Source organism: Heterocephalus glaber, unplaced genomic scaffold (assembly GCF_053883595.1).
Source record: "Heterocephalus glaber isolate CG9 unplaced genomic scaffold, H.glaber_assembly_v1.0 deba00001613, whole genome shotgun sequence".
NCBI lineage: Eukaryota > Metazoa > Chordata > Mammalia > Rodentia > Bathyergidae > Heterocephalus > Heterocephalus glaber.
The window spans coordinates 4,708,720-4,732,591 of record NW_028258384.1 but is presented as its reverse complement, the minus strand read 5'-3'; the positions used below and the strand labels follow the sequence as shown (position 1 = coordinate 4,732,591).

The 23,872-nt window shown below is 41.9% G+C and overlaps 1 protein-coding gene across 1 annotated transcript; it reads right to left on the bottom strand.

The window, feature by feature from the left end:
* Positions 1-13,091: 13,091 nt before the first annotated feature.
* On the bottom strand, positions 13,092-22,784 carry Fgf16 (fibroblast growth factor 16). Its single transcript, XM_004867486.3, has 3 exons — positions 22,243-22,784; positions 15,430-15,533; positions 13,092-14,069 (listed from the first exon to the last, which is right to left on the bottom strand). Exons 1-3 carry the CDS (start codon positions 22,514-22,516, stop codon positions 13,824-13,826), a joined length of 624 nt encoding a protein of 207 aa, XP_004867543.1. The 5' UTR covers positions 22,517-22,784; the 3' UTR covers positions 13,092-13,823.
* Positions 22,785-23,872: the final 1,088 nt, after the last annotated feature.

Genomic DNA, 23,872 nt, shown 5'->3' with positions numbered 1-23,872 from the left:
TAAAAAATGAGAAATTAGAGACATTTATAGCTAAGTGGATGCACATTGAGGTGATACTCTTAAGTGAAATAAATAGGACACACATGTATAAATACTGAATAGTTTCTCTGGTGTGAGAAACTGAAAGTGTAAATAAGGACTAAATGTATAATAGGTAATGTGAAATAGGAAGAAAAGGGGCAAAGGGGAAGGAAGTGGGAGGGCTAGGGGAAAGGATAGAAGGGAATGGGATTAATATGAGAAAATGGAAAAATAGGAACAAAATCTTTGTAAATAGGGAGGACTGGAGGGGTTGAAGGGAGGGCTGGGCAAGGGTGAAAAATAAGAACCAAGAGAGACTATGTAAAGGTGCAAATTTCCAATGATGAATGTCATTATATTGTATACCTAAAATGTACCAATGATTAGAATGAATAATTGATAATGTAAAATAGGAAGAAAAGGTCCAAAGTGGTAGGGATAGTGGGAGGGGCAGGGGAAAGGAAAGAAGGGAAAGGAAAAATGATGAGAAATGGAAAAAATGGAAATAAAGTCTTTGTAAATAGGGAAGGGTGGAGGGGGTGAAGGGAGGGCTAGGAATGGGGAAAAAATAAGAACCAAGATGCATTATGTAAAGGTGTAATTCCCAATGAGAAATGTAATTGTGTTGTATACCTACAATGTACCAATAAAAGAATTTACTAAAAAAAATTTTTTTTTAAAGCTTTTTTGTTTTCATGACTTTGGCCCTTTTAGGATCAATAACTCTCCCATTCATTTTTTTTTCCCTAATCTATGACCTTATCTACATTCTCCAACTCTGTTTTTCGGAGACAGGGTCTCACTATGTAGCCCAAGCTGGCCTCAAAATCATGGTGATTCTCTTTCCTTAGCCTCCCAAGTACTGGGAATACAGACATGCACCACCATGCCTAGGTCTCTGGTTCTTTCAGTAGCACAAGGTCAAAACACCTTGATCACCCTGTGGCAGCATCTAACTGGAATGCAGTCTACAAATTCACCAAATTTGGAAAAGTACTCTTTCACCTGCTGAGCTGCTTACCATCATCATTGCTCCCACTGCCACTGCCACTCCTGCAGCCTCATCCCCACAGGACTGTTCCTCCAAGATAGTGTTACTGCCTCTGCCACCACAGAGACAACATCTTTGCTACCCTGAACCAAAAATAACAGAAACTACTACTCTTCTAGAAAGAAGAATAAATTTGAGCAATTGTAGGAAAATAAATGTATCCTGAGATCATAATGTTAAGTGAAATATATCAGATACACAAGCTTAAATGTTACATGGTTTCTCTAATATAAGAAACTGAAAATATAAATAAATTAAAGAGCAAAATAAAACATAGATAAACAGACAGATCTTTTGCAAATGGGAAGGGGATCAAGAGATGAAAAAAGTGGGGAAGGAAAGAGGGGAAAGATAGATAAAAAGAATTAAGATGTGTTATGTACATGCACCAACATGTAATCATTATGTATGGCAAATGTAGTAAAAATAATAAAAATTTTAAAAGAATGAGGTTAAGAAAATAACAAAATAAAAAGGAATGCAGTACTGATACATAGAATAATATGGATGAACCTTTAAAATGTTATGCTACAACAAGGACGCAAGGCATAAAAGATTTCATATTTTACAACTCCAGTCATATGAAATGTCCAGAATAAGAAAATCTATGGAGACAGAAAGTGGATTGTGGATTACCAGGGCCTAGGAAGAGGGGATGATGAGGAGATATTGCTTAATGGTTTCAGATTTTTTGTTTGGGGTGATAGAAAATTCTGCTATAGTAGTGAAGGTTGCACAGCACTGTGAATATAATTAATGCCCATGAATTGTACATCTAAAACTTGTTAAAATAGCCAGGCATGTTGGATCTAGATGTCTAGATGTATCTAGATGTCCCTCCAAAGTCTCATGCAGTTATATGCGAGGCTTTTTCAGAAGTGGCTGTATCTAGAGTGTGTGATTCATAGTGCAATGCTAGGATTAAAAAAAAAAAGAGTGCTAGGTTTAAAGGTGAGTGATTACTAAATCAGTCCACTGATTGATTTGGCACCTGCCCTAAACCTGGTAGCTTAGATAGAATATAAAAGGGGCAGAAAGATGCTGCTAAGGTCCCTTGCTTTCTTTGCCACCTTCTGCCCATTATGAACTGTTTCTCCCCTGTGATGCCTGTCTGCCATGCCACCCTGCCTTGGAACCAGCCAATTATGGGCTGAAACCTCTACAAACTGTGAACCAAAATAAACATTTCCTCCTTTAACTTTGTGTGTCAGGTATTTTATCTCAGCAACAAGAAAAGTCACTAAGACAATGCCTATAATCACAGCACTCTGGGAGGCTGGGGCAGGAGGATTGTAAGTCCAAACCAAGACTAGGCAACTTAATGACTTAGCAAGACCCTGTCTTAAAATAAAAAATGAAAAATGTCTGGGGATATAGATCAATGTGAAGGTCCTGGGTTCAATCTTCAGTACCACAAAAAAGGGAAAATTTTGTTATATATATTTTTTACCACAATGCAAATGTTTTTCTTTAAAAGACAAAGCAAAACTATAGTCAAGTAGTATTCCATTATGTATAGACACATTTTCTTTATCCATTCGTCTGTTGCTGGGCATATAGGCTGCCTCCAAGATTTAGCTATTATGAATTGTGCTGCTATAAATATTCATTCATGTATTGCTGTAACAGGATGTCTTTAACTCTAAAGGATAAATTTGAGTCATTAGTAGGAAAATGGATGCAACTGGAAAACATAATTAAGTGAAATAAATCAGACACACAAGCTTAAATACTGTATGATTTCTCTTATAAGTATCCCAAAGTATAAATAAAGAACAAAATAAAAGACAGATAAAAGGAAGCAGAGAGGTCTTTTATAAATGGGAAGAGGAGCAAGAGAAGTAGGGGGGATGGGAGGAGGAGAAAGTGACACAAAAAGAATTAAGATATGTCATGTACATAAGATGTGTCATGTACATGTACCAAATACAATGAAAGTAATCATCATGTGTCACCAACATAAACTAAGAACAAAAAAGAAAAAGAAAATTGAGGAAGGAGATCTAGAGATTGAGGGAGGGAGGGAGGAGGGGAGGGCAGTAAAGGTGAAAAGATTTATATGTTCTGAAGGGAAAGCAGAGTATGGGCAATAAAGAGAATCAAGGTATGTTAAGTACATGTACCTACATCCTAAGATGAATGTAAACATTATGTATTGAAAACATGTACTAATAAAAAATTTAAAAAAGAAAAAGCAAAACTAAAGAACATCAGAAAACAATAAAGAAAAACCCAATGATAGGAAGACACTATTAGATGACTTGTATTTTCATAACAAAATGTGAGGGATGTTCACATGCAGAAAGAGACCAAAGAGTACTGGATTCAGAGCAAGCTGGAGCTGAGCACTTCAGATGAAGATCTGTAACATCTTTCATGAACTAATGCGTGATGAAATTCACTTGACGGCTTGTTCAATATACAGATCCATGATTCTCAAAGTATGGTCCAGGACTCTTGGGAGCCCAGGAGGCCCTCTCCTCTCTTCTTTTTCTTTACATTTATTTATTTGTTTAATTTTTTGAGATAAGATCTCACTATGTAGTTCAGACTGGCTTCAAACTCGTGATCCTCCTGCCTCAACTTCCTGAATGCCTCTCTTTTTAAATTACATATCTAAGACAGGTTGGATTTTCTCCCTAAATTTCAGCCAAAATAACAGCTACAGTTCAAATGCAGAAGCAGATATGAGAATCCAGTTGTTCTCTATCAAGACAGACAGAAAAAATGTAAAATAATAGCACTCTAATAATTGAATTTTTAGAATATAGTTATTTCTACAAAAATGTCATTTGTGTTAATGTGTAATGGATTTGTTTTACATAAATGATTAGATAATACATTTTCTGAGTTTTAATTCTGTTTTTTGTTTTTGTTTTTGTTTTTTGAGATCAGGTCTTGGTACATTGTCCAGTCTGGCCTTGAACTCGAGATCTTCCTGCCTCAGTCTCCTAAGTGCTGGGATTACAGGCATGCACCACCACACCAGGCTTTGATTTTTTTTTTTTTTTTTTTGGTACCAGGAATCAAACTCCGGACCTTCCGCTTGCGAGGCAGGTGCCAGAACCACTGAGCTAAATCCCCAGCCCCAGGCTTTGATTTTCTTTCTTTCTTTCTTTCTTTCTTTCTTTCTTTCTTTCTTTCTTTCTTTCTTGTTCTTTTATTGGTGCATTTTAGGTATACAATTCGTTTACATTTATCATTGGGCGTTTGTACCTATACATGATATATCTTGGTTCTTATTTTTTTTCCCCATTACCTGTGCACCCTTCACCCCCTCCACTGTTCCCTATTTACATAGATTTCATTTCCATTTTTAAAAATTTTCTCATAGTTTTTCCTTTCCCTCTTTTCCTTCCCCCTTCCCCTCCCTTCACTCCACCAATATAGTGAAAATGGACATACTTCCAAAACTACTATATAGATTCAATGCAATGCCAATTGAACTTCCAACAATATACTTCACAGAACTAGAGAAAACAACCCAAAAATTCATTTGGAACTATAAGAGACCTAGAATAGCTAAAGCAATTCTAAGGAACAGAGACATGGCTGGGGGTATCACAATCCCCAACTTGAAACTATACTACAAAGCTACTGTGATAAAATCAGCATGGTACTGGCAAAGGAACAGACCTGAGGATCAGTGGAATAGATTAGAAGTTGCAGAAACAACTCCAGACATGCTCAGCCACCTCATCTTTGACAAAGGAGACAACCACCATCATTGGAGGAAAGATAGCCTATTTAATAAATAGTGTTGGAAAAACTGGATTTCAACCTGCCAAAGATTGAAACTAGACCCATATCTATCACCATGCACTAAACTAAGATTGAAGTGGATTAAAGATCTAAATATTAAACAGAAACACTAAACTTGCTGGAAGATAAGTTAGGTAGAACTCTTGAAGACATTGGCATAGGAAAAGACTTCATGAACAAAGCCTCAGCAGCACGGGAACTAGCAGAAAGAATCAACAACTGGGATCTCATCTTATTAAAAAGCTTCTGCACTGCAAAAGAAACCACCAACAGAGCTAGCAGACAACCTACAATATGGGAAAAAATTTTTAGCAGCTGTACCTCAGACAAAGGACTACTATCTAGAATATATAAAGAATTGAAAAAAATCAGACTCCCAAATTCAAAGACCCAATTCAAAAATGTGCATCTGAAATGAACAGACATTTCTCAGACAAGGAAGTAAAAGCAGCAAACAAATATATGAAAAAATGTTCAACATCACTCATCATTTGAGAGATGCAGATGAAAACAACACTGAAATTCCACCTCACCCCAGAAAGGATGGCTGCTATCAAGAAATCAACCAATAACAAATGCTGGCGGGGTTGTGGAGAGAAAAGAACCCTTCTCCATTGCTGGTGGGAGTGCAGACTGGTGCAACCACTGTAGAAGTCAGTATGGAGATACCTCAGAACTAGGACTAGAGGTCCCATTTGACCCAGCTATTCCCCTGCTTGGTATCTTCCCAAAAGAATTAAGAATCATACCACTGTGATATATGTGCACCGGTATTCATAGCGGCACAGTTTGTAATAGCTAAAGCTTGGAAGCAGCCCAAGTGCCCATCAACTGGAAACTGGATAAAGAAAATGTGTTTTTAAAAAATAAAATGTAGTACTACTCAGCCGTAAAGAATGAAAAACTAGAGTCATTTATAGCTAAATGGATGCATATCGAGGCCATACTCTTAAGAGAAATAAATAGGACACACATGTGTAAATACCTAATAGTTTCACTAGTGTGAGAAACTAATAGTGTAAACAAGGGTTAAAATGATTATAATGAATAACTGATAATTTGAAATAGGAAAAAAGGTCCAGTGACTTTTAATTTCTAATAAAATAAATACCAATAGCTATAACCAACATAGACAAAAGTTCTTGGAGGTCTGCAATAATTTTTAAGTGTGTAAGGATTCCTGAGATCAAAAGGGTTGGGAAACATTGATATAATCAAACCTTTCAGTTGGGAATTCTGATTTAAGTCCCAGGAGTCTAGATTTTAGGCAAATACACCAGGTGTTTACCAGGCAAGTTTGGCAAATACCAATTCAACATGAAGGTTTTAGATGTTAGGGATTTTTATGATGATCTATGATGAATCAACCAGGCATGATGGCACACACTATAGTCTCAGCACTCAGAAGCCTGAGGCAGGCAGATCATGAATTGGAGGCTAACCTGGGCAATTTAGTTCAATCTCAAAAAGCTGAGAGAGAGGGAGGGGGGAGATATTGAGGTGTAGTTGCATATGCCTGCAATCCCAGCACTCAGAAGGCTGAGGCAGGAGGATTGCCACAAGTTCAAGGCCAGCCTGAACTACATAGTGAGACACTGTCTCAAAAAAAAAAAAAGGACTGTACAAAAGAGAAATGAATATAGGATGGCTCTGGACACATGGGTTCTAGATGACACTGTCTATTCATGGTATAGTTATTGGAGCTGGAAGAAAGGATGCACTGCTAAAATATAACTAAAGTAGAAGCTGGGGAGGGCTGAGAGATCCTGTGAGTTTCATACCAGGTACATTAAAATATGGAGTTTCTAGATGAGTGCTCTAATTAGATGCTCTTTAGTAAGAAGCCAGCATTTGGATGGCATAGTTCTCCCTTGTACCACTTCGGTTTCTGATGTAAATAAAACTCCAGCATAATCATACCTCTAGGAGAGGGAATGGACTGAGGTATGTGTTCATTGTGAGATATGTCTTTAAATCAGTACTACTACTGAAAAATAACAATACTAAAAGTTTAAGCAATAGCTAGTATTCACTGAATGCTTACTATGTGGCAAGTACTATGTGAAACGTATTACACATCGTATATGTACTTTTTATTTTTTCGAAATAAGGGGGATTGAGCCCAGGGCCTTGTACATGCTAGGCAAGTGCTCTTCCACTGAGCTACAACCCCATCCCCTTTTATTATTTTGAGACAAGTTCTCACTAAGTTGCTCAGGTTGGGCTCAAATTTGTGATCTTCCTATCCCAGCCTCCTGAGTAGGTGAGATTACAGACATATGCTGCTACCTACCATGCCAAGCTCCACATTATCTTATTTAATCTTCACAGCAAGAACCCATCAGGCTAGTAATATGATCTCTGGTTTTACAGGTGAGGACACTGTGGCTTACCAGAAATCAGCTATCCTACTTTCTTCTAGTTTTTGATCAACACTTTTTCCTGCCTGTGATCCTTTACATATTTTTTTCCCTCTTCTTGGAAAGTTATTCCCACTCCTACTTTGCTAACTCCTATTCACGTTTTTGTGTGTGTGGTACCGGGGATTGAACTCAGGACCTTGTGTTTGCCAGGCAGGCGTGGTGCCACTGAGCTAAATCCCTGGCCCACTCCTATTCACTTTTCAGGGCTCAGTCTCAGGGCTCATTACTTTTCCAGGTAGCCTTGAGTAGAGCATTCCTGAGTAGATCATTCCTCTCCCATATACACTTTTTTTTTTTTTTAAAGAGGTCTTGCTATGCTTCCCAGGCTGGTCCAGAACTCCTGGGCTCAAGTAATTCTCCCATCCTAGCCTCCCAAGTAGCTGGGACTACAGATGTGTGTCACAGTGCCTGACTCTCACTCTTATAGCACCATATATTCTTTCTTTACAGCACTATTACAATCTGTAGATTTGCTTATGTCTGTATTCCTGACTAAACAGTGTCACAAGGAGAGGAACTGTGTCTTATTCATTTTTATACCCCTAAAGATCTTATAAGTGCTCAATAAATACTCATTGAATTAATGAATTTTTCACTGGGAAAGTAAAAGAATCTGATTTAAAATGAGGCCGGGAACTGAGGCATAGTTCCGTGTTAGAGCTTTTCCCCATCATGTTCAAGGCCCTAGGTTCCACCTCTGGCACCACAAACCAAACACAACAAAACACAAAGTTGGTCTGACTCCAGGACCCGAGGAACATATTATATGCATATCTTTGGCTCCATTGCAAACAATAAAGAACAGAGTTGATTGAAAGAGTTGCAGAGAGGAAAATGCAGCCTATGTTGGGATGGGATGGGGAGAAACTATTGAGGGCAAAGGAAATAGTTGAGTACCTGTACTTGCCACTAGAGCCCTTGCATAGAGAGCCATTAGAAAGACTTCCATTTTCTATTGAGGATGAGGGAACGCTAGGAATGACAAACTAAAACAATGTTCTGATCCTCTTGTTGAGTAAGAGATTTAGATGGCTTGCCAATGAACTTGTCTTTTCAAAAGAGAGAATCCCTCTTCTCTAGTCCCCTTCTTCTGCCCTCCTATCTTCTTCCCTGACACTGATCCCAGATTGTGAAGTGCTGAGGGGAAGCAGTGTAGCTCCAACTACTCAGATGAGGAGGAAAGTAGTTTCCAAGATGCAGTCTCTTCAGGAACAGAGAGTCTGGAGCTGCACTCCAGGCAACCTGGACTGAGCTCAGGTGAGCTGTGGCCCCACTAGAACCCTGAGCCTGATGGATTTTTGAATACACAGCCAAGGATCCCGTGGCTGAGGACTGCGGTGACTTGGAGGTAAGATAAACCTATGTTCTTTTTTGTGTTTCAAGCCTTTGATTAAATTCCTTTTGCATGGGCTCCTGCTGTGATGGATCTAATAACCTAGGTCTCAGCCTGGTGCAGTTGGCTCTTTGTTTCTTTGTTTTTTTTGAGGCAAGGTCTTTCTATGTAGCTCAGGCTGGCCTCAAACTTGTGATTCTCTTATCTCTCCCAAGTGCTGTAATTACAGCTGTGTGCCACCTTACCCATATTTCTGATTGTTCTTTGAGCAGGAACAACTGTTATGGTTTGAATGTCCCCACCAAAACTCCTGTTGAATTTAATCCCCATTGTAAGGTATTAAGAAGGTGGAAACTTAATCAGAAGGTGGCATTTGGAGGTGGAATGGTTTAGGAAGTAATTAAAGTTAAATGAGGCTATAAAGGTGGGAGATTGATCCAATGGAATAGTGGTCTTATAAGAGGAAGAAAGAACTGGACTGTAACTTTATAAGCTAAGATGTTCTGTCTTGCCATGTGATGCCCTACACCACTTGGGATGTTTCAGAAAGTCCTTATCAGCAAGAAGGCCTTCATCAGGTGCAGCTGCCCAATCTTGAACTTCTCAGTCTATAGAACTGTGAGCCAAATAAACCTTTAAAAATAAATTAGCCTTTGTCATTCAATTATAGCAACAGAAAACAGATGAAGATAGCAACATTTAGCAGTGGCAATAAGGCTGAAAAGAGTGTATAGGGAGTGGAAGCAGAGTCTTGCTGATGTCAGGGCTGGCCTGGCATTGATTGTTCAGAACTGTATAGCAGTGAGCCATCACAGCTCCTCCTTTTCTCTATTCTTACCTTCTTGTTGCCAAATTTGAAGTTATCTCTTAGAGAATAGGAGTCAAATGTGTCACACATAAAATCTATATCTTTAGAGAAAAAAAAAACACCTAATGACCTTGTCAAGTTTTTCACATAGGATCACAGTGGCCACCAATTCTTAGGTCAGATGCCTTAAGGCTGCAGAAACTCAGAGTGGTTATTTCTAGCTTTTAGGGGAGACTTTGAGGACCAATAAAATACCAAACATGTATACATAAAACTTCACATATTATTTTGGGGAGTTCAGACCCAGGGGACCTTCCATGTACCCTTAAAGACTTTATGACCCCCAAGTTTGGAAACTTTGATCTACAGTGTTTTTCTTAGACTGGAATAGCAATTTGGTAGCACTTTTGGGTCTTATATTTTCTTTCTTGGATCACTGTTGGTGTTCAGACTTCTGGGGATACTCAGAATATATAATTAGTAAACCAATATTACATCCTACCATCTTTATCTAATATTTACCCTGTCTAATCTAAATGATGCACTATTCTTCTCAAGTGATTGTCTTAGCCTCTGCTTAAACACTTCTAATGACAGAGACCTCATCCTTCCTGAGACCCACTGGAGTTTGTTATTGTGCTTATTTAAGCATAGTTAGAACTTAACACTTCAGCTAATTCTGTTTTATAAGTCATTTTCTTTTTCTAGCCCAGGATTTGTATTGTATACACATCCACCAAAGAAGGCATTTATGTCTTTGTCCATTCATTCATTTACTCATTCTTTCTTTCAATCAACCACTCATGTATTCAACAAACATGTCCCAAGTGCCTGTTCTGTCCCAGGAATGTCCTAAGCACAGGGAAGGGATGCAAAGATGAATAAGAAATGGTCTTTGCATATATTTTCATCCAAAACCAGAACTCCAGAGCTTATTATTGTCTAATCCCCTTTAGGTTGGCATTACATCAGCACTTTGGGGATATGATATCAGTTGTGAACTGATCTAGGGGTACTAGCTCACTCATATTATATTTTCCTTTCCAGAATTTATCTTTTCCTTCTTTTTGAAAATAACAGTTTCCCATTGCCATTTTTCTGGGCCTTGCCTCATGCATTGTTATGCCTCAAAGTTCAACACAAGAGCTTCTCCTGCATCCTGGGACCCCACAACATTCTTCAGGTCTTTTCCCCTTTACTTTCACTCAGAGAGACAGGATAAGGACTCACCTAGGATTTGGAGTCTTTACCTTTCTCATGATGGTGATGCTTTTTTAAAAAAAATCTTGCTCTGCAGTATGGTGCTTATGGTTTACCAAGCCCATGTCAGCTGCCTTGCTTGAGTAACACTTGCCCTGCTCACAGAGACGTGTCAGCTTCCTATCAGTTATAGCAGTTGTGGCTGTGTATCAAAAGTACTAGGTAGCTAAACAGAGAAAACATAGGCAAAACTTTGGTTTTAAAATCAAGGTATGAAGCTAGGTGCTGTAGCATGCACTTGTAATCCAAGCTTCTCAGGAAGCAGAGACCAGAGGATCACTTGAACCCAGGAGTTCAGGACCAGCCTGGGCAACACAGCCAGATTCTGTCTCAAAAAAATTCAAGATGTGATGCTCTTTAGCAATGTGACAAAAATGTCATGTGGCTGGTTTTTAGACATCTCCCAGAGAACTCTAGAGGTAGTGTCTTTACCCCACAGCCCAGCATGAACACCATCAGCCCTTTGCTTTTCCAAATCCTCTTGTTTCTTCACAGCAGGCATTATCCCTGTCAGGAAACTTACTCTTGTCACCCTAACCCATGGAGATCATCTTGGTGGTTCCCCTGATTAACATTTAGTCAATGATCACATAAGTGATACAACTTTGCACTTTTTATCAGTCTTATTTGCTATTTCAGGTATATATTTTCATATGTATTGATTCTCTGTTGGGTAGTTAGATTTGGGTGAGCTTTTATACACCGTTCAGGGTTTTTTGTTTTGGCAATGCCCCTGGATGGAATCCAGGGGCTCATGCATGCATGGCAAGTGCTCTACCACTGAACTATGCCTGCACTTTGTTTTTGGTGGTGTCAGGGAATTCTGGTTTTTCTTTTTATATGACCTAGTATCTAAGGTATTTGTTTCAACCATGCAATTAGTTGAAAAAATAGTGGATGCCTACATGATGAGATTGATGAATACTAGGAAGAACTGTTCCAGATCCAGGGACCATCTCTTACCAGGCTTTCATAGTGTCTGTGTACTCATTAAGACTTTTATGCTTTGATTCTTGTTTCCTAACAATATTTACTATGAAAATACAAGTAATACTGTACTCATACCTCTGTAAATATCAGCAAAGAGGCCAAAGATTTCAAACCAAGATGTCAGATACTGTTCCTGGAAAAGGGGAGCTCCAAGGTATGCCATTCTTCCTTCAACTAGAGTCACTCACTGTCCTTATTTCTGTGGACTAAAATTACCCTAAAATTTATTTATAAAAAATTTGGTTGAAAAGGCAACATAATTTTCTTTAGGGCATTAATTCACAAATTTTATTATACATGGAGAGCCCCTGGAGGGCTTGTTAACATACAGATTGCTAGGCTCCATCCCCAGAGTTTCTGATAATTCACATCTCTAACCAGTTTCTAGGTGATACTACTGGTCAAGAGATCATACACTCTGAGCACTACTGCTTTAGGGGAATATGTTGACAGCTTTCCAGAATTCCCTACAAGAAACACTTGGCAGGGGATGTTGAGAAGATCTGTAAAGTAGGGAGAGTAGGGAAACATCTCCAGAAGGGAAGTTGATGGCTCAAAAATCACTCTTTCTATTGATTGTTGTTTATTTTGCATCATTTCACCTTCATATCTGAAGTAAGGAGCCACCAATTAGGGTTTCTGATCTTAGGGCTTTGGACTCTGACTAAGTCCCAAAGGAGAGTTTCTCTATGCCTAGTCCTAAGCACAAATGGGAACTTCAGTAAGAATGGTTGGTCCTGTGTCAGGAGCAATGCTACATAATTGTGGGGAAAAATCATTTGGTTAGCCTAGTTCTCCTGCCTACAGCCCAGCTATGGCATTCCAAGACATAATTTCATTTTGGCCTCTGGTCACAACTGAGACCTCAATGATCTGGTGATGCTGTGATTCTCCAGGACAAGATTACACCAGCTGAAGACATTGTGGAAGGAACAAAATCTTCATCTACTCAGTTCCTCATTGTTCTTGGATTGTTACATCTTGTTTAAGTAGATGTACCGAACTCTCTGCAAGTCATTTGTTACATTTGTTTCTCCCGATGTGCGGTAAACTGGGGGCTTTCTTCTTTGCTGCCCAGAGCAGCACTGATCAGACCCAAAGCTCCGCTTCTTCTCAAAGTCTCATTTTTTTTTTACCTTTTCTGTAATTTGCCGTGGCTCGCAGGAGACTAGGACTTACTGCAGAGGTTCTAGTAACGTCCCCTTTCCCTGTTCCCTACAGTCCAGGCCTTCTGGAACTTTTAATTCACTAAGTTTAAAGTCATAGGATATGAAACTTCAGATTCTTCTGTACCTGGACTTTGGATAGGGCCCTAGATAATGCAAACACACTGGATGATGGAGTCATCTAACATAGGCAGTGTGACAATGAGTGGGAGAGAAAGAAGCTGGTCAATATTCTAATCCTAGTAAATGTACAAATCAACATATTAGACAGTGGTTTACAATATAAAGACAATTTTATTGCCAATAAAAGCTGTTATCCTGTTTCAGTAGGACTTTATTCTTTCTGATGAAAATCGAGTCATAGTATCTCTCATTAAAAATAAAATTATTTTGAAATAAATAAATATATAAAATAAATAGCATATACATTTCATAAATAGTTTGTCCTTATGCACAGTATCCATGCTTACATTTTAATATCATTTTCTTATAACCTACCCCATCTTCCACTTCCAGTGGCAGGAAAACTGCATGTCAGGACGAATGAGCAATCTGCAGAGCAGATCTGCAAATCTGCAGCAGGGCTGGAGCCCCAAGGATCTTCTTAATGAGACTTTCCAAAGATCTGTAAGTAGCATGTATGGCAGATTCCTTGGTCTTTCATTTGCACCCATTGTCAAAAGGTATTTGGGTAGATTGTGGGGCAAGACACCCCTAGCCTTGGCAGAGGTCCCTGTTCTCTGTTGTGCCACCTCCAGGGACTAGAACATGAGTAAAAAAAAGTATATACAAGATTCCCTTGGGCCCACCCCTCCTCCCACACCCATCCCCAAAATAACTCAACCTTGATATACACTTTGAACAAGGGACCAGCTGGGTCAAGTTGAACAGTAAGTGCTTCTGTGTTATCTAAACTGATAGGAAGAATTGAACAGCTATGAGTATAGTGCTTGCAGAGACAACTGTGGCTCCAGAGTACATGGGTCACAGATGTCACAATGGAGATCTATTACCTATAGTGGAAGAGGTCTCTGGTCATGGAGGGCAACTTAGAAGGATCTACTGGCCTAGGTAAAAAGTGAGTGAATTTCTGGTGTCGTTTAGTCCTGTATCCCTCCCGGGGTGAGCCATCTTTATTCAGGGCCACATAATACTGTCTCTCTGAGTCCATGTGTTTGTATAAGGTGGAGGCATAGGTGTTGTACCAGTTCTCTTCAAACTGTTCCCGGAAAACACATTCACGTGTGAGTTTTTTCTGTGAGGGGAAGAAAATAAAGCAGAACCCATTATATGACAAATTTCTCCCATCCTAGCTTGCTGGTGGAAAAATTCTAAAATAGCAATAGTACATTGACATTAGAAAATTTCAGTCGTATCTCCCCATATTACTGAGGTATCATTCTTCCAAATAGTATAAAATACTCCTGACTCTATCTCTTTCATGAGCCACACAAAATGTTTTGGGTGAGATCTTTCCTGAAGGGAAGAGATTGGAGGAGATAGCCTCACCGTAGCTCTTTGAGCCCAAGAATTTCTGTTATGACCTTCCAATACTCTGCTGGCATCCACTGAGCTTTCTCCCTACTTAGTGCTAATAATGTTTAAAACCACTGAGATTACAGTAAACCACATCCACTAACAGGCAGGGCCGTGGATCCACATGAAGCTCCATGGGAGCTGAGCTATGATCTTTCCTAATGAAGAGTCTCAGGCCTGTCAGTTGGAAAGCACATAAAAGATCTTGAAAAACTCCTCCAATCTGGCTACTTCAAGTTGGCAGCTCCTGGGTCTCTTGTCTCTGTCCCTTCTCACACTTGATCCAGCCACCATAGTACTTGCAGGGGTTGCCAAAACTGAGTGCTGGGGACAAGCCTATCTCTTAGGTGTCAGGGAAAAATGTGTTCTGATTTAATAGGGTGTAGGCAGCCAGAAAGCGTGCAATGTGACTCAAAAGTTTGAGCCAGGAGTTGGTATCCTTTGAAAGGGTTAAGGTCAGAAAAGTCACCATTCCCCAATGCTGGACACCTTCCAGAATAGAGAAAATGCACTGTAGCCAGCCTATGCCTAGCTAGGGGGTTAGGGCTGTCACCAGACCTCGGGACCCTCATTCTTCATTTCTTTGTTTCATTTGGCCTTTGGGATTCAATTAAAGCAATCTGGAAATCAGGGACTATGTTGTTAACCTCAGATTCCTCAATTTGAAGGCTAGCTCTTGCACTGCCTATTTTTGTGCTGGCTAGTCTGCTACTTACCTGGGCACCCGTTAAAATTGAGATGTGCTCTTTGAGATGGTTAATGCCTCGAAGCCTGACTACTGACAAACCAGCACAACTATCTACTGTTATCATCAGACTGTCTGGCCCACTAATGGGCAAGATGAAAACAAATATATTACAGAAAAGCTTATGTTTTGATGGGGGTGGGGGCAGAAAGTGTGAAGATGTTATGGAGCAATGTTCTGGACAGCCAAGAAGTAACCAGAAGATGCTAATTCTTTACCATTGACGAAAGTGCTTTCAGGTTCTAGATAAATTTTTGTATCCTTTTGCCTAACATTGTGCAAACACGGGTGATAATAATCTCTGAAGTGGCGGGGGGAAACCTCTGATACTTACTGATCCATATAGTTCTCCTCTCTCATTCATTCCTAGATATAGGCCAGAATCCACACCTCGGATGCTGATCAGCCCCACAGCCAGGCTGATAAACTCGAGAATTCCTAAAGAAAAAAGTGAATGCCATTCTGTTACTAGCATCAACCCAAGAGAAAGTTGTTCAGGGGCTAGGTATTTGGCTCAGTGGTAGAGCAGTTGTCTAGCATGTGCAAGGTCTTGGGTTCGACCCCCAGTAGAGGGGGTGAGGCAGGCCTAGGGTCTTGAGCATGCTAAGCAAGTGTTCTGATTTGGGCATATTATGAGGTATACCCTCAGCCCCACTGGGCATATTATGAGGAAGAGACCATGAAAAGGCTTTGGCTATAAAAGCCCATAATTATAAAGTGCTATTGTTGTCAGATACCATGCACCCACTTCAAGAAATGGGACAGCAGCTTTCTCAGTGCAAAAAAGAGATCAGGCTTCAGTATCATTCCCAATGTCACGTCCCTCCTCCCCAGAGTACATGCTGTCCTCTAGACTGAAATTGTTTTGCACCCTCAGCTCTCATGTCCTTAAAGCCACATGAGGCTGTCAACTGCCTGTAGCTAACTCTAACAAAGGCCACACAAGTCAGTAAATTTGTTCCTCCTGCTTATGGCAGGAGGCAAAACTTGGCCTCTTGAGGGCTTTCTACTAAAAAGTGTTTTCAGCACAGTCCCGAGTTGACAAGCTTGTTACTCGCCCCTTCTCTCCTGAGAATTTCAAGTTTATCCATGGCAAAGAGTTGGCAGGTAGTATTGGACTCCATATTGATTTGAGACGTTGCAAAGTTAAGGGAAAAGGAAAGGAATTCAGATATATTCTAGCTGACGGGCCGAGGATTTAGCTCAGTGGTTTCGCCGCCTGCTGCGCAAGCGTAAGAACCCGAGTTCGATCCCTGGTACCAAAACAAACAAACAAACAAACAAACAGAAATATTCTAGCTGACAAGGTCAGAGATAAAGATTTTAAAATATTTTTATTTACCCACAAGAAGAAAAGAAATACATCAACTCCAAAGAGTGTAAAAGGACCTAGAAATAAAATCTTGGTGATACTGAAGACTTTATAATTTTGTCCTAAGATAGTGCATCTATTATCTGGATACAGATGTAATAATCAGCAAATCAACTAGTTGTAAGAATCAACAGATTCTTCCTTGATATTCCTATCTTTAACCATGTTTTCAACACACAGAACAAAAACATGATATGATTATCTGAGGCATCCGAAGGTATGAAATGAACTCATATGTAGCCATTTCTCATTCAAAGAAATGCAATTTTTTCAAGTACTAGGGATTGAACCCAGGGACTTCACACTGAGCTTCACACTGAGACAGTCTTACTAAATTGCACAGGCTGGACTTGAACTTGTAATTCTTCTGCCTCAGCCTCCCAAGTACCTAAGATTTAGCCATACCAAGCTTAAACAATTTGATTCTTTTTTAAAAAAAAACAGGAAAAAGTTTTAATCAGAAAGAGAAAAATGGTAAGGGACTTATAGCTTGAGGAACTCACAAAGATCCTCAGGATGTCCCTTAATAGAGGAGAATGATAAAAATAAGAAAGGACTCCAGTGTGAGTAGCTAGAGGGTACACATGCTAATAACAGGGATCAGATAGGGCCAAAAGATGAAAAATAAGTTTTTGAGATAAGGTCTCACTATGTAGTTCAGGCTGACCTTGAACTCACTACGTAGCCCAGGCTGGCTTCAAACTCATGGTGATTCTCCTGCCTCAGTCTCTTGAGCACTGGGATTACAGGCATGTGCTACCATGTCAGGCTAAAAGGTGAAATTCTTAAGGGTAATAATATTCTGTGTAATTTACATAGGAGATAGAATTTATTCCATAAAGATAAAAAATTTTAAGTGGTTAATTTTAAAATCAGGTTCAAAACTCCAGTGGGCATTCTCCTGTGGAGCTCCAGCAATAAGCTTGTGAGCAGAATGTTTAGGCATGGCAGCTTTGGGGGCACATATTTCTACTCCCACCCAGATCTGTTTGAAATTTATAAGGGTCTTCTGCTCCTAGTCTATAGAATAGTTAGAGTTTGGCCTTTGGTCTCTTGTGTTGAAGTCCTCTGAATTTTATTCTCAGTCTGTTGTTACTAACTCTTATTGTAAGGAGTTCTGGGGAAAAGAGATTGACACACAATAGTAGAAGGGAAGGGAAAATGGCTCATGCCAAGTAGGGGTTACTCAAACACTGATTTAATGGACCCAAATCTTCAGTTGTGTTGAACAAGGTTCTATCCTGTTTAACATTTTAGTAACTGACTCCTAAGAAGACTGCTTACCCTAGTGCAGAAGACATACAGCTGAGAGAAATGACATAATGAAGATCCAAAGAGATTTCAAGAGGATGGAAAAATGGGCTGACTCTTAATAAAATAAGCTTAATGAAAATTAATATAAAGTCCTGCGCTTCTGTCCTCCAAACCAGTTTTCCAAGGTGTTTGTGTTTGAGGTGTTTGTTGGGGGAAGGTGAGTCTCAAGTACAGTTGAGTTAACCATACTCTTTAGTTCATAGCCTGTTACCACAACACAACTGATCTGTGCAAAGGCCTTTCAATTATGTTTCTTTTTATACGCTGCTCTCATTCACCTCCCCTCTTCAGGCAACCATGTATGTTTTCTTGAAAATGTGTACTGTTATGTTGTGTTTTGGCACAATTTTGGGGGGGGGGTGCTGAGGATTGAACCTAGGGTCTCTTAAGCATGGTATAAACATTTTAATTATATGCAAATCCATCCATTTCTGCAATGGACATTTATGCAAGTCTGTCCATTTCTGTAATGGCGAGATGTGGCTCAGCAAATATATAAAACAGTGGAATTATAAATATGGCCGATGTAAAACTGGTTATATAAAAATTTAAAAAATTAAAAACCATTTAAAAGCTAATATAAAAATGCTAAGCATGGCAGCACACCTGTAATCCCAGCTACCTGGGAGGCTGAGGCAGTAGGATTGCAAGTTTGAGGTCAGCCTGGGAAAACTTACTGAGGCCCTGTCTCAAAATAAAATGTTAAAAAGGGGTGGGGATGTAGCTTAATAGTAAAGTACCCCTGGGTTCAATCCCCAGGACCACATAAAAGCGGGGGAGGAAGCTAGTGTGATCTAAGGCTGCATTGAGAGAGGTGACCAGCATAAAGGGGAGGACTGCTTTAGCTAGACCACACTGAGAGTACTGTGTTTAGTTCTAATATGTTTAGAGAGGAATATAGAAAAACAGAAGAATGTTCAGAGTGGCCAGTATGGCAAAAAGATTAGAAACCAGGCCATGACTCAGTTCTGGATGCTAAACTCTGAGTGACACCAATCTATTGGAGCCTTTAGTTCTTTGCTTTGTTCAGGCAGATTACTTCTGAGCTTCCAGTCTTAGTTCCCTCATTCTCTAAATATCTCATGTCTCTGAGTACCCTGAGCTTATTAGTAGAGGGCAGCTTGCAATCTCACTGTCCAAGACCTGGTGTGAGAACAAATCATGAAATCCAAGAGGTGTGGCCATTGAGTCACCACAGTTTTTCTCCAACTCTCTGTTAACCTTGATGCCAAAGGACAGATCATACAGGAAGTGACTTGGGTTGTGTCTAGTAACAAGGGTCTCCAACAGCTGGAATCATCCCTGTCCAGCTGTCTTTGAGCATCATTTCCCTTTGCCAACTTTCCTATTAGCTGGATTCAGACTGTGGGAACCCAGTGGCACATGATGATGGAATAGATATTTCTAGGCCTCTCCTGAACCCAAGCCAACATGAAAGGGGAGAGAAAACAAGCCATTTTCAGATTTTCCCAGCTACAGCTGGACAGGGGTGTTAACTGCAAAGTATTGAGGCATAGTATATCGAGTAGACAAAGTTTGTCCTCAGTTCTTTCACCCCTTCACAGCCCAAGACCTTCCTCTATGCTGCCTTGTCTTGACCTGTCTGCTTCAAGTGCTGGTCTTTTCTCAACAATTTCCAGACTCTTCACATTACACCTTTCTCTCCTGGGGCCTCAATCAAAATTGATCTGTCCCAGGCCTCACTGCCTCAGAACCTAGCTAGATGACTGGCTCATGTCATTTAATCTGGTTCCATGACTTGCCTGGGCTCCCTCAGCCATTCTTTCAGGCCTTCAGGGCCATGACAGTGCTACCTTGGCATTTTGCCAAATAAGAACCACCTCACTCAAAAACCAAAGCAGCTGCATAAGCCTGCTCCATCCCAGCTGGCAGGAGGCTGCTCCTCCTGTCTGGCTCCCAAGTCCTGTTCTGCCAGCTCACAGGTTCCCCTCAGGAATGTCAGGATCCCTGTGAACCTCACGTAATGCCACTAGCCAGGTGGGGATTGAAATACTTCTGGCTACTGATTGCAGATGGAGAGCAGGGAGCATATGCTGTGCCAACAGGTTATTATTTGGAGTCAAGGCTGCTCTTGGGCTTAGCCTGACTAGTTCTGAACACATGGATTCCAGGGTAATCCTTGGGGGCTGTGCTCTCCAATTACAACAAATAGCTGTTTACTTTACATGGCCTTTGGAGACTACCTCCTCCCTCCAAGCAGAAATCTATAATATTTTATATCTTAACTCTGGCCTACTTTACCCTGCTGGAATGTTGACTGCTAAAGCACTTATGGAATGTTAAAGTTTCGATTTATTGAATATCCTGGCTGATTAACTCAAATGTGGAGGGAGGAGAGAATTAGCAAACTCAAACACCACCTCTTTCTGTGCCAAAAACTAAACTGAGAAAGTGTGTGTTTGGAAGTTGGCAAGGGAGGCTACAGACAGCTTTGACCAGATATCATTTCCTTTACCGAAAATATATGGAATTGCCATAAAGTCAAGGAAGGAGGAAAGAGAAAAGGTGATGCAGAGGTGGTCTCAGGCAATGCGGGTTTGTTAAAAAGGCAAAACCAAAAATGAAGCAGTCAGTTAAACAGCAGCAAAAACATCCCCTCCTCTGCCAGTTTTTTTTCCTTTGGTTTCTCCTTAAATTTAACACCCTCGTGCTCGCTTCAGCAGCACATATACTAAAATTTAACACCCTCAGCAGGCCTGGGAGATGAAAAGAAATCAAGATGTGCCTTTAGGTAGGTAATTAAAGACCACTTATCCCAAGAGCCTATTACTGATTTATGTTGACCTCGTAGGTTACTGGGCTCAACTCAGGCATACAAACAGTTTGTAGCAGCTGGGAGCTATGCTCATTATTCCTCCACTTGTGTTGCCCCCCCCCCCCATTTTCTATCATTTCATGACTTTTCATATATATATATGTGATATGATATATACATATATGATATATACCTCTACCTATATATCTTTTCTTTTATATAAGAACTATATTATTCCAATTTCTGGGAATCTCTGAAGCCAGTGTGGGAGGCCCATTTCTCATGAAGAGGAACAAAAGAGGACTGCAAAATCACAAGCGACAGAAGGGAAAGGAGTCAAGTTAACACTCCTTTTCTAACCCCACCTTATCACCCTTTTGAGGACCTGCTGCAAGTTTATGCAGACACCTGCACCCCTCCATTACCCCTCCCAACCTACTGTACTCCAGCTCTGTTTGAGTGCATTTTTCCAAGATGAGATAGACCTCATTAGAGTTCCTGCCTGCTCCCAGAAAGGAAGACCAACCCTGGCCCTAAGTTGTTTGCTAGATTTGCCCTTAGCCAGAAACTGGCCTCCCTTTTACTGTGAGCACCAGATGCAGCTCTAGCAAGGCAAGGAGAATAGGAGGATGGGGAAGTTTGGAGGGTGGAGGTAGGTGGGAAAAAAAAGGGAACTGTGTCATGCTTGATGGTATGTAGAGCCTCTTACTGGTTTAGGAGTAGAAGGTGCCCTTGAGGAGAGGCAGCTGTTAAAGCACCTGTGTGATGCGTTAATAGGGAATAGAAAATTGAAACTAAAAATGACAAATTACTGAGGAGGGAACACATTTGCTTGAAAACCTAATAATCTCTGTCCCATCAAGGCTTATATTAATTGTGCAATTAGTTCTCTATGTGAGACAGGCAGCTGTGTCCTTTGAACAATCTGCATAGTGGTGGGCAAGCAGATTACAATCCTGGATGGAAATTAGATATTTGCTGTCCTGGGCCTGGGAGACACTTGTTTTGGAGGCTAGGAGTGGGCTCAGGATGGTTTCCTCACTAAGGCAACAAGTCCAGAGGTCAGGACTTATGCCCATTCTTAAATGGTGGACACCTCAAGGTTTCCTAGATTCCCTGATACCCCACTTATGTTGTGCTGCCTGGATTGGCTCCCACCCTGGGTAGAGCAATCTCAAGGCAGACAGGTGCCCAATCTCTGCCAGTTAAAAGTGATTCGGACGCGGGCTGTCTGGCCACCACACCCATGGCTCAAGCAGGCTCCTGCTCCAGGCAATCAGCCACGACAGGCCTGGTGCCTTTGAGGCTTGGCCCCCGCGCAGCAGCCACGATCCCCGGTCTCCTAGGCGAGGGCTCCAACTCCTTCCTCTCCCAGCTCCACCTGCTTTGGTCGGAGGCTCAGTGCCCAACTTCCAGAACAGCTCCTGGCTCCCAAGTGTGGGAGGATGGAGTGGGTAAATGAGAAGCCACAACACAAGGGGCCTCCACCCCCTCCCGAGAGCGTCGCAGGGCGCGGGGCTCCAGGAAGCGCGCTGCTCTGGTACGCGCTGTCGCGTCCCGCCTAGACCGGCCAAGACCGCTCCAAGTTGGGGGGGGGGTCGCCGGGCCCCACGCCGGAACCTAGAGCCGTCGGCGCCCCAGCTACTTGTCCGCCCATCTCCCGTCCCTCCCGGCCGGGTCCTCACCGAAGCGGCTGTGGTCGTGGCGGGTGCCGTGCACCGTGCCGTTGGGGAAAATCTCTAGGTGAAAGCCGGTTCGGCAGTAGAGCTGGCGCCGCCGCAGTATCCCCTTCAGGTGGGCAAAGTCCGTGGGCGAGCCGCGTTGCAGCTTCCCCTCGATCTGGCCCAGGCGCTCGTTCAGGAAACCCGGAGAGTCAGCTAAGGGCACGTTCCCCAGAGACGAAGAGAAGCCATGCAGATCCCAATCCAGGGAGGCGAAGACCCCCCCCACCTCAGCCATGGCGAGGACGACGGCGGCGCTGGCTGTGCGGGACGCTCCGGGGCCGAGCCTGGACCGCGGGGCGCGCGCGAACTGCCTCTTCCCGCGGCGGGCGCGGGGGATTCGGTGGCGCTCGCTAGCTCCTTCGCTCTGCGTCCTGTCCAGCTGCAGTCGACGTCTGTTCGTGTCCAAGGAACTTCTTAGTGGAGGAGAGCGTGGGGCAGCGCGCTCCTGACCTTGCTCTCAATCAAAGTGCCGCTTCCCCTCCACAGCCATCTCTCGGGGCCTCTCATTGCTAGCTTCGTCGAGCTATCAAATGCAAACGGCACTTTATATACATACCCACTCCCCTTACATTGACATATTGGATATTTAAATACAAGCCACACCTCACTGGCATCCCCTCAGAGATTGGGGGGTGTGTGTGTGTGTGTGTGTGTGTGTGTGTGTGTGTGTGTTTCTTTCTTACCGTATCCATTTGGCTCTTTTTGGGAGGGGGAGGGGGGGAGAGAGAGCCAGCGAGCTTCACTCCCTCTTTTATTATATAAAAAAAAAAATGGCAGGAAAAAGCTACACATTGCAGTGAGGCATAACTGCTTTTGGCAGGTTTTTCTGAAACTGCTGATGAAATAACGGAGCCCAGTACATAGAGGCCTTCGGAGCCCACGGCCATTCAGGCCTGTTCCGTGGGAGTCTGTCTGTCTGTCCGTCTGCTGCGCTGGGGCTGTCCCTACCTTCCATGCAATCTCAGGTTGCTCGCCTTTGGAAAGTGCCATGAAACAGAGGCTTGGGGAATTCATGCGCTCCAGAACCTCTCTGGTTCCTCTGCTTGTAAGAGGCTGTGTGTGTGTGGGGGGGTGTTTGGCTCGGGACAGGGGCTCTCTGGTTCCTTTGTTCCGCTGCCTCATAGTCCGACTCCCCACCTGTAGGTTGGCAAGGGGCTTAGAAGTGAAAAATCTGGAAGCGAATGCTGTGGCAAAATTTAGGATTGGAGTCGCGCAAGGCAGGAGATTTGAGCGGTCTGGGAGGAGCGGGAAATCCCACGGAGGAAAGAAGACTAAAAAATTTTTTTTCCTGAAGGGACGTTACAGCTTGGGAAAAGGAGGGAGGAGTTAGAGATAGAAAACTATCTTTTTTGAAAAATGATCTCTTCTGGCTTTCTGGGCACGCTTTTACAAGACTCTCAAGAGCAAGCTCGAAAAGAGGCCACTGGAAGCCTGGTAGGGTTTCTTCCCACCTCTTTTCTGGTTAGAAACAGGTGTTTCCTTGCCCTGTCCTGTGCTCTGCTTCTACATATTCTATCAGGAAGAGTGACAGTTGGGGCGGGAACCAGCAGCAAATCAGGACAATTGGCAGCATGGAGAGGTCCTTTGGAGC

Excerpts from the sequence above, each read along its gene's own strand:
- Fgf16 (XM_004867486.3), bottom strand. The coding sequence starts at position 22,516 with ATGGCTGAGGTGGGGGGGGTCTTCGCCTCCCTGGATTGGGATCTGCAT. Across the intron at positions 15,534-22,242 it reads CCACGACCACAGCCGCTTCG|GAATTCTCGAGTTTATCAGC; the intron begins GTGAGGACCCGG and ends TTTTTTCTTTAG. Across the intron at positions 14,070-15,429 it reads GAGGAGAACTATATGGATCA|AAAAAACTCACACGTGAATG; the intron begins GTAAGTATCAGA and ends TTCCCCTCACAG.